Consider the following 11,395-nt stretch of genomic DNA (forward strand, 5'->3'; position numbering starts at 1 on the left):
GTGATGTTGATGCTATCGATTTTAACATCACCAGATTTCTGATACCAAAACAATATCAGCCATGGAATTTTAGACTTTATAAATATCTTAGAAACAAGTGAAAGTTCTTCTTCACTTCATACCATATGTGTTGTTCCAAACAAGGAACAGGAACGCTCCCACAATTACCCATCCAAGATATTATTCTTGACAGAAATAACACACACTACTTGAATATACCGTGCCTTGCGTTGAGCATTTACGTATTTTCTGTTGAGTATATATATATACTAGCCACATAAAGAAACTGTGCACGGAGAAAATATATTCTGGATTGAAATACAACACAGCAAGAACAAAATGATGCAGACGCTGTAGCAGCTGAATGATCGGACCATAAGAAAATGTCAACGGTACCTGAACAACATCTGTTACGATGACGTCAGAAGATCAAAATAGAGTAGGGGGTCAAACGACAAAGTCACAAAGTCAATAACGGATATGACCACCCTGTGCGTGAATCACAGCAGTGCATCGGCGACGCATGGAGTCCACCAAATGGGCATGGAAGGCCTGGGGAATGGCCTGCCATATCCTCCTCAAATCCTGTGCCAAGTCACGGACGTTATCTGGAGGATGTGGAAGACGACGCAGACAGCGCTCCATTTCAGCCGTGCTGTTATCCCACCCCAAATCATCACAGAGCCACCTCCAAAACGATTCCTCTCCACAATACAGTTGCGTGCATAACGTTCTCCTAAACGTCGGTAGACACGTTGGCGCCCGTCACTGTGGGAAATGTTGAACCTCGATTCATCTGTAAAGACAACATTTCTCCACCATATTCGAGGTTGGCGAACATGATTTCGACACCATCTTAGACGGTTGACTCGATGACGGTGTGTCTGGATGGGACTTATGGCAGGGCGTCGTGGTCGAATCCCGTACTGACGTAAACGATTCCTGACAGTGTTGGGATGGATACGGCGCAGTCCAGGAATTGTCTGGGACGTCGTTACTGCCGTTTGGAACCTGTGTCGGAGATGTGTAACTGGAATCCATCTGTCCTGTCTTGGCGTCGTTTCTCGGGGACGTCCTGAACGTGGGTGGTCGGCAACGTCATTTGTGTTCTGATAACGCCTCACCAATGCCGATATCGTGTTACGATGGCATTGGAAATGTGTTGCCACCTGTTGTTGCCTCATTCCCGCTCGGATCATTCCAATGGCTTCATGACGCTGTGCAGCTGTCAATCTTCGCATGATTTGCTTGTGTCTGCGCCTGAGAAGTTTTGAATTTTTGAATGACCACAGATCATGCTTTCCAAAGTGACAGCGAATTTTGAGTTGGACATGCTGTGTACAGCTGCACAGGATGCACGTGCAGTAACACATTGCACGTCCATAGGCCCCCATCAATGACGTCATATCGCATGGCTTGTGCATGAGCGTTTGAATGTCTCCAATAATTGCTGTGTTCAAACCTATCTTTCATATATGGACGGTGTGCCCTTATATCTATATTTTCTCCGTGCACAGTTTCTTTATGTGGCTAGTACACACACACACACACACACACACACACACACACACACACACACACACACACACACACACACACACACACACACACACACACACACACACACACACACTATTGTGTGTGTGTGTGTGTGTGTGTGTGTGTGTGTGTGTGTGTGTATACTAGCCACATAAAGAAACTGTGCACGGAGAAAATATAGATATAAGGGCACACCGTCCATATATGAAATATAGGTTTGAACACAGCAATTATTGGAGACATTCAAACGCTCATGCACAAGCCATGCGATATGACGTCATTGATGGGGGCTTTAAGCATGCCCTCCATAGTGGCATGGAATCGTGCGCTTCCGAGGTGGCCCATTATAATATGAACGTTTCGAATATACAATGTATTTAACACAGCAATTCGTGTATTAAATGGCAACCGTTTATTCTGTAAAAAGCAAAGTGACAACAACGCTACATCAATATTCTCATTAATACAATTTTAGTTAACGACAAACGTTCTTGAATATTACTATATGTATCTTAATCTAAATATATATGAAGCAGTCACACACATCAACATGGCAAGTCGTTTCAAACGTTTCTTGTGTCAGGTATGTTTGGAGGCTAATTCAGAGAGAGAAAGTGGGAATATATACCAAATTTCCCAGTTTCAGATTTTGCCTTGATAGTTAGGAAGACCCCAGGTGCATTTGTGTAGGTTGTTTCTGTCAGATACGTATCTTTGGTAGACATTTGTCTAACAATGTCGGCGAAACCTTGTCTTGTTCCAACTGATACTTCATATTCGGTCTTCATGTTGAAATCGTCAAACACACTTGCCCAGTCTACCATGAGGTGTCCGTTCGCCAGTGTTATATTTGGCTCGGCCCCTGGAAATGCAAGATGACAGTATTTTATAGGCAGATTTGAAGTGTTGAGCGTTGGAGGCTCTGGAAACATATGGATCAAACACAACCTTATTTGTTGATTTACTAACATTTTAGGACGTATACAACAAGTCTTAACAGAGACAATGTCACACAACATCTCTCCCTTCACATAAGATGGACCACAGACCCTGTTACACTTTGATCATCATAAAAATGAATAATTAAGAATACACAATGTTTTTTTGAAAAAAGTAGTGAAACATGGTTACTACAAATTGTTGCTGGTAGTTAAGCTTCTGTAGCTATTTGTGATATTTCAGTTATAAATTAGCCTGTTTGTTTCTGTAACAACCTCCACTACAGCTAGTGTTACGTCTACCATCATATCTCGTACAACCTATGCCACAAGGGTGTCTTCATCTGCAACATCCTGCTGAATGACGGACATTCTCACCTGTGGTCGAGGGCGACCGGCTCTCGACTGTTATGGTACTGTTGAGGATATTGCTGTACTGGACCCTGCCATTCACAGCGCGGACCTGGATTTCATACACATGTCCATCTTGGAGACTCAGTGCGTCAAGTGTTGCGTACGTCTTCTGTCCCATAGACACCCAATCTGCTACTGGCGTACCATGTTCAAGAAGGCGACATTCATAGCTCCCGACGTCAGAAGTGTCCCCATCCTTCCAAACAAATTCTACGTGGTCAGTGTAACCCTGGACGTTGGACGGGAGGGACCCCGAAGATATCTGATTGTCCACTATAAGTTTCAAAGATCCAATGGGGAGTGCAGGAGGATGGTATACAACATGCAGAAGCTGTGACTTGATAACTGTCTCCAAGTTTACGTTGTTTATGCAACGGGCCCACACGTGGAGAACACTGTCATGAGGGGCAGAGATGTTCTTCAGTTCGCAGTGAGTCAAGCTCTGTGACCTTCTCCACGTGTGATCATCATAGGACAGAGGGTGTGTTCCTGTGAAACGTAAATGTTTTACAAGTTGAAAAAGCCTATGCATAAAATTGGTGGTGTGTCTTGTCTAAATAACACCAAACCCAAACTCAAATGCTTTTGATATGTAGAACATGTAGAATCCAGTCACACATTAAAAGTGCAAGTGTACAGTTTAAGACTTTGTGTTGAACAATATAACTGTGTCACTTGTCCTTGCATTTACTAATGTAATTATGTTATTATGTAAAGCTAAGAAACAATAAATAAAAACATATTTTACCGTATGTACATAGGCATGAGTGTACTCCACTTTCCACATCCTGAACCTCCCAGGTCATCAGAATAGATACAGTATCAGATCCTACTATATATTCCAGAGTACCTGACGGAACACTCATGTCTGGTGGAGTATGGTCGATGGTGATTGGCTTGGATGTGAAGATGGTTCTGAGACCAGCATTGTTCTCTGCCATCACCGTAACATGAACAGGGCTACCATGTGGCTCTTCCACCAGAATCATTTCATGGTTGCTGACAGACGTTGGAGACAAGGCACGGATCTGGTATCCTCCCTTGCTTGTTCCTGCTCCAAGCCACACACTTCTAGTTCCACTTTCATGATCTATTACCCTGGCACAAACAGCAACAACAGACGGTCGGATTTGCCGAACTGTGATGCCATTTGTTGGATCAGTCTCTGCTAGGTTTTGACACGCCCCAAGCGTCACATTGAAGGCATTTGAAACAGTTGTCCCTGTGATTGATAAACTTATGTTACTGAGGCCAGAACGTGAGGCCAGGAAGCTGTGTGAGGCCTGTACTCCTGAGAATGTCTTCTCAAATTTTGCTGGAAATTGAAGGTTACCAACTGTAAAAATGACACGTGACACATGAATGTCCAAGTTGCCTTTCAGTGTCATTCGGTAGAATGTATCCTTCAGCAGATGTTCAAACACATGTAGTTGAATGGAGTCATGTCGAAGAGATTTGTACTGAAGTGCAGTAGAATTCACTTTCCTATCAACAAAAGATGTGCATTCAAATGCCTTGGGGGATGATGTGTCAATCAGTACACTTGGAGACTCAGCAGTGTTGCTAGCAATGCCTGCAGCATCAACTGCTCTGACTGCAACACGATACCTCTTCTTCTCCTCAAGTGTCAGATTTTCTATGGTGATCTCATTTTCTATTCCACGATACTTGAACATAGAGTCCAGGACATGTTCTCCTTCTTTCAAAACTGCGATTTCAAACCTCTGAACATAGGAATGGTAGTCTTCAAATCCATGCCACGAAGCCTTCAGTGTTGTGTTGGATGACTGAAACTCGATGTTCTTGTGGCGGTCAGTGTTGAAGACTATGCCAACTACAGGTGGTGCATCATCAACTACAAAACCATCAGACACTGCTATAGTCTGCAGACCAGCCAGGTTTGTTGCCCTGATGCTACTGTAGTATTTCGAGCCACTTTTTAGGAGTGGCAGAGGAATCGAAAAGGATGTTTGATTACCCATAGATGTTGCCTGAATAACGTCATCACCTACAAAAGAGAAAACAGTGTTGTAGTATTTCAAGTCTATGCATGGGTGAATGAATAAGATTTAGTGGAATGATGTTATGGTGTAGATGTAGTTTTAGTGTTACCCTTTAGAATTGATGTGTCGATATTTGTTTAAAATTAATTTGTGTTCTACACAGTTCTGAAGTTATGTTCATAATTTAATAAAGATATTCAACATACCTTCAGGCGATGTTCCAATCCAAACTTCAAAGCCTGTCAGTGGTGTTTGTGTGTCATTGAATACTCCCTCCCAACATGCTGTTATGGTTTGTCCATGACTAAAGTATTCCTCATCTTTTTTACAAGACCCATCTGAATCCAGAAGTGACTTAGCCCTCTGAACTGCAGGTGGTGTGTGGTCAACAAGGAAACTATGAGACTGGAACACAGCATAATCACTGAAGCTAAACCAGGCTTTCACCTGAGCGATATATTCTGTCCCATGCAGAAGTGATCGTCCCCGAGGAAGGCAGTGTATAAGCCTGGTACGTTTCCCTATTTCCCGCCATACAGACTCAGTTTTGTGATCAAATATTCCAACTCCTGGTGATTTTCCTTTTTCCCCAATGCTCCATTGAAATCGAGTGATTGAGTTTAATACCTGCGATGATGAGGCCTCCCAATGGGCAGTTAGACATGATGATGAGCTGGTAACTGTTGTATCCGCCTCAAGACCAGGATGTACAACTATGTCGGTACTCTTCTGTTTACTGGTTGTATCAGTGCAGTTCGGCTGTGATGAAGTCAGCAGACAACGCTGTCCGAAAACAGCACATGTGCAGTCCCCAGTGCAGTAATGAACTGAGCATGAGTGGCGTTGGAGTTCCAGCATCCCCTTTGTATGTTTCGCATCAGTGGCAACAACTGCCACCGTCACCTTTCCTACTCCACTTGATAGGCCAGCGGTATTTGTTGCTAAGATTGTCAGGATTATATTTTCTCCAGTTCTGATCTGATCACTGAGTATGAAGGAAGCTGATTGTTTAGTAGCGTACATGTCATGTACTATCTGAACAACCCCTCTCGATAGCTCATTGCCATCATATGTTCGACTGACAGAGATATGATAGGACTTGATTCCTGATTCAGTGTCTGTAAAGCCAAGCCATTTCAGGTTGATACGTGTCTTGGTTACACCTGTGTCGGTGATACTTTCCCATACCATTGGAGATTCGAATCCTCCCAGTTGTGGGGGAGTAGAGTCTATACGAATCTGGTTACTTGTGGCTGTGGAGCAGAGACCTGCAGCATTACAGGCAGTGACAGTGGCCGTGTAGACATCTCCACTTCTCATTAGATTCCCTGCTTCAAAGAGAATGATGGTGGAGTCCTGAGCGCCCAGGTGTATACTTTCAACAGCAGATTCTCCATCATGATGAGTAGACAGAGACACCAGGTGTCTTTGCATTGGACTATCAGCGTCTGTGAACTTCCAGTGAAGATGAAGCATGGAGTTCTCCCACTGCACATTCACAGCAGACATGTTTTTAGAGTAGGGTGATGTGAACGTAGGTTTTTGTGTTGCTACTGGTGGGGATGCGTCAACGATGAAGCTGTCTGAAGTGGACGTGGCCACTAGACCTGCGGGGTTTGTTGCATTGACAGTAACATACAGGGGGTGACCAGAGGGCAGCTTGAGACCTGTTTTAAGTACTGAGTCGGAAAGGAGGTTGTTGATACTTGGAAGTACATCACATTTTCTGGAAGATGTTCCGATACACCAGTCAAAGTGGTAGATTCCTGTATCTGGGTCCTCAAATCCAAACCATCGTGCAGAGAGAGTTGAGCTGAAATGAACGAATGGCAAATATTATGTTATGTGAGCAAGGAGTCAGTACCAGAATTAGTTCGAAATAATCTGCAATTTCGGAAGTAAATGCCATTTGAAAGTCCTTAAATGTAAAGGTGAACTCTAACTTTTAATGAATTAACTGATCATAACTAGCTATGAATAGTTAGTAAAAGTTACACATGTCCATGATATTTATGGTGCCGTCCATCATGTCCCACAAAGACCATGCCAGGTACTGGAGGCGAGTTGTCGAGAATGATCCCATCTGATACAGCTTTTGAGCAAAGACCTGCATGGTTACAAGCCTTCACACTGCAGTAGAGCTTTATCCCGACAGGCAAGTCTCCAGTCCATGACATTTCTGCAAAGGACAAGGCGTCAAAGAAAAATCTTTGCATCATTTCATACAATTGTAGTTTTCACGCCAAGTTTTTGTAGTATTTTTATGTCTTGAAGACACATTGTGTATTGCCATCTAGGGTTTGTGAAGGGAAATAAAACATGTTTTTTTATTGATGTTATTAACTGACTTAATTACTTTTACATGAGTAAAGACACCTTTAACATTGTCTACATACAAGCACGATATGAGCACGAAATGTTTGATATATGTACCCGTTCCAAGACCAACATGGGTTTCTGTCTCTACATCATCCAGATAGGACTGAGTCCCTAGACTAACAAGGAAGGAGGACAACCCAGAGTGTGGATCATCAAATCCAGACCAGTGACAACTGTACATGTCAGTGTAACTCTGGTAGTCTAGCTCCACCTGCAATAGGTGCGAAATAACAAACTGATATACGCCAGTATACAAATACATGATAATGAATTTTCTATAATGCAGAAATTCCTACCTACAAGTATTCAAAGCCACTTGAAAGTGAACTCAATTAATTCATTTCAAAAGCTTTGAGGAAGAAGAACATTTTTCATATGCTTCTGGTTGATAAGGTTCTCTTTCCAATTGCTGTGTTTGTACTTGATAGAGTGGAGTGATTGATATACAACCAGTTGTAATTGCAATTGTATGGTTTCTTACTGGCAATATGAATTATAGACATTATTCATTGCACACATTTTTACACCCAATTATCGTTAATAATATAATGCTTCATGTCCTTGTGATTTAACCCAGCATATCTTCATTCAAGTTACATGTAAAACGTTGAGTATAATGATCATTTGCTCAGTATAGGACACAGGGCCTACCTGGTTTGTTTTTCTACCATCTGTAACAACACCATTTGTAGGCGGCGACGTGTCCACGGTGAAGCTGTTGGACACTGCCATTGAAGTCAAGCCAGCTTGGTTTGTTACCTTCAGAAAGCATGTGTGTTTGAATGCTAAAATATGATTATATATTTCACGGGTCCCATTATATTGTAGACATCGTATGTGTATATATCAGTACATGAATGAATCAATATTCCTTTAAGCCACATCAGCAATATTACATCTATTTGTGGAGATATATATCGGTACATACTCATAGGTGAAATCTATAGGCAGAATCTGAACATGTAACTTATTGTACCATTATTCTAGCAAAATACTCATGGCCATCTATGAATCCATTCATATGGAGGTCTGCAAATGTTCCTGAATATTTCATGAATGGTGACAGTGTTCCGGTGCTGGTCGATCCTATAGAGAGATATGTTGACAGGATGCCAGACTCAGGATCTTCGAATCCGGCCCAATGGACAGTCAGCCTGTCTCCTGACACCACACTATGGCTGTCAAGAATGTCACCAATGAAGATGTCGCCTGTCTTAGGTGGTGTAACATCAACCAGAACAGCACCAGATGTTGCTGATGTTGAGTGTCCAAGTCGGTCATAAGCTGAAAGAACCCAATGATCAACAGACATGATGTTGGCAAAGCATCCACCCTTTTATGATATGTTCCATATGTAAAGCATAATTATTCAACCTACTTTTTAAAGATAATGTAATTTTCATATCAGGTTTTCGGTCTTGACATACCTTTCACTGTCGTGTAGTAGGTTTTACCATTTTCCAAGATGATTTTTGAAATGATTGCGTTGTGTACTAGGCCAACTCTTGTGAAGGGCTGAGCATCCTGCCCCCCTGGATAGGTACCTTTGACACATGTAAACAATTTAATTTTGGATTGTTGTTGACAAAAGAAACAATTCCCGTCTATACACGTTGTCACTATGTAATATGTAAATAAATTATGAATTTAACTTTCCTTAAGCAATGTTTCAAAAGTAAATATATATGTCCATACTACTCACCTATGGCATATGAGAAATGAGCAATGCCTGAATCTGTGTCCTTGAAATATGATTCATGGTCACTAAATCCCGACCAAGCTATCTCCAAAACATCTCCTTCTGTTAGAAAGCCATTCTGTTGGTTGATTACATAGACTTCTCCTTTTGTAGGGGGAAGGTCATCTATGATAACACCGTCCCCACATTCTGATATTCTTGAATTATTTTGTCCAGTAGGAACGCTATGTATACATATGTAATATTTCACACTGTCCAGTAACTCTAGACCGTGAAAATAAGCAACAGGCCCTACAGCATCTACACTTGTGATGCATTTGTCATCAGCTTCACAGTCATTTGGAATATGAGGTTCTGTCATCAGATACCAGGTGGACATCCTGCCTTCTATTCCATCTATTACACCGGCCAGTTTAATCTTTGATTCAGCAACATCAGTGTCAAAAGAAGCAAGATTACGAGTTTCCAGCTTGTCTATCATTTCTCTTATCACCTGGATATCCTTTTGATCAACTTCAACAAGTCTGTTCCCCTGTTTTCTGGTGTGATGCACAGTCTGACAGGATGTATCAGACAGGCCAGATGGACATATGACCCTGACGCATATGTTGATGATACTGTGAGACTGAACGTGGTCCTCCAGACAGACGTCAGACTGGAAAGCATAAAGAAATAGTTGTAACATTTTATGCCCCCCCCCCACCAAATATTCCCCCATCATAATATGGTTTCAACAATGTCCATAAATAAAAGGTAACATGGTCACTACCATGCGTCAGATATATAACAAGCATGTGTATTACCTGTCCTTTGGCGAGTGACTGGTCAGTTTTCCAGGATGTGAATGGGTTGTTATGTTTGTCTGAAGCAGCCCACTGATAGATGATTGTCTTTGAATCTCCCGGTTCCTCTTCACATTTGACACTGTCAACATGAATTGTCATAGCATGGCAAGAAGATGTAGAGCTACTGTTGAATGACGACGATGTTGTTACTTTTTGCAGTCCAGAAACGACCTTTACTCCATCTGAAGATTTCCATGGTAAACACACTGTGTCAAAACAAGGTCTCACAAACACTTGATACACCTTGCCATGTCCTAGGACCATATTCGTGAAGTCTGCATAGTCAGTGCCACTATCAACAATAATGGTAGATAGAGTTTTATAACATTGTGTTCGGTTTTCGCAGTGCATTCTTTCCTTGAGGGCAGCTTCAAAATGAGTTGTTAACACCTTCAATGGACCAGCATATGTCCAGTAAGATGATACTCTGTTCTTAGACAACGTGTAATCAATGTCTAGAGAGCACATGTGAATAGTTGAGTTGGTTATGTCATCAGCAGAGTTAATGTAGAACCGAGGGTAATGCGTCAAAGGTACAAACTGATATGTGTCCATGTCCTTCTTTCCATCAGTGTTTATGTTTGACATTAAAAGAACATCATCCATTGAAATGTTGCCAGTTATGGAATTTTCAAACTCAACAATGTATGTGTGACCAATATGGAGAGATGCAGAAGGTTTGTAAACCCTAGTGAAGTTGCTGTCTAACTTTTTATCTGTTTCTGGGTCCAATCCAGATGTGCCATAACTTTGATCGCCACATGCTACTCCATCAAAGACTTCAAGGATAAATTGGTCACTTGTTGGCTGATCAATAATGATGAAACCATCGGATGAAGCATACGATGATCCACCCGAGCATGTTGCCCTTACTGTTGCATAATACTTAATACGTGGCTTGAAACTGGATGACGTTATACATATGCTTGTGCCATTTGCAACTCTGAATGGACTAATGTCACTTCCATTTGCAGAAGACCCTAGCGCCACTTCAAACTGGACATCTCGGTGATGACTGAAGCCATTCCACCTGACACAGGACTTCCTTAGTGACGAATGAAAGTCAACATCATCCTTCCGACCCTCATGCATTGGGTCAATGTCATACACTAGCCCATGTCCTGGTGGGAATCTGGATGGCACTGTAATCTTCTCTGTGTTGACGATAGTGAAATGGCCAGCAGAATTGTATACATACAGTTCAAACAGAAATGGTTTGTTAAGCTCCGAGTCCATCTCTTGCAGTCGTTCGAGTGGATATCTGATGCAACCAGCATGACCCTGGATCTGACATGATTCCGTGATCTGCTTTGGAGTTTGGAGAATAGGTGTAACACGTTGTCCATCGTGCACTGAAAGGAAATGTTTTCGAAGTATAACCAACATTGATTGATGTTACAAATAATGCTTTGTACATTACAAGTCACAATTTCCTTTACATTGGGTTTTCTATTGGAAGACTGATAATTAGCCAGAAGTGACAAGTCGACATATATCTGTAGGAATAATTTTATCCACTAACTGATTCTGACCCGCGAAGATCCGGGGGAGAATAGATCTGCAGCAACCCATGCTTGC

General features: G+C 42.0%; 1 protein-coding gene across 1 annotated transcript in view; it reads right to left on the minus strand.

Annotated features, from left to right (window-relative positions):
* Window positions 1-1,936: 1,936 nt before the first annotated feature.
* Window positions 1,937-11,395, minus strand: part of LOC124135015 — a 31,298-nt gene continuing 21,839 nt past the window's right edge. Inside the window, exons 13-23 of the mRNA XM_048396063.1 lie at window positions 9,776-11,169; window positions 8,976-9,627; window positions 8,701-8,817; window positions 8,250-8,557; window positions 7,925-8,032; window positions 7,328-7,484; window positions 6,890-7,073; window positions 5,101-6,707; window positions 3,640-4,899; window positions 2,856-3,380; window positions 1,937-2,401 (exon numbers count right to left, since the gene is read on the minus strand). Coding sequence (XP_048252020.1) covers window positions 2,136-2,401; window positions 2,856-3,380; window positions 3,640-4,899; window positions 5,101-6,707; window positions 6,890-7,073; window positions 7,328-7,484; window positions 7,925-8,032; window positions 8,250-8,557; window positions 8,701-8,817; window positions 8,976-9,627; window positions 9,776-11,169 — 6,578 coding nt within the window. The 3' untranslated portion in view covers window positions 1,937-2,135. The remainder of the gene's footprint in view (window positions 2,402-2,855; window positions 3,381-3,639; window positions 4,900-5,100; window positions 6,708-6,889; window positions 7,074-7,327; window positions 7,485-7,924; window positions 8,033-8,249; window positions 8,558-8,700; window positions 8,818-8,975; window positions 9,628-9,775; window positions 11,170-11,395) is intronic.

Source organism: Haliotis rufescens, unplaced genomic scaffold, assembly GCF_023055435.1.
Source record: "Haliotis rufescens isolate VD_foot unplaced genomic scaffold, xgHalRufe1.0.p SCAF_15, whole genome shotgun sequence".
NCBI classification, from domain to species: Eukaryota; Metazoa; Mollusca; class Gastropoda; order Lepetellida; family Haliotidae; genus Haliotis; species Haliotis rufescens.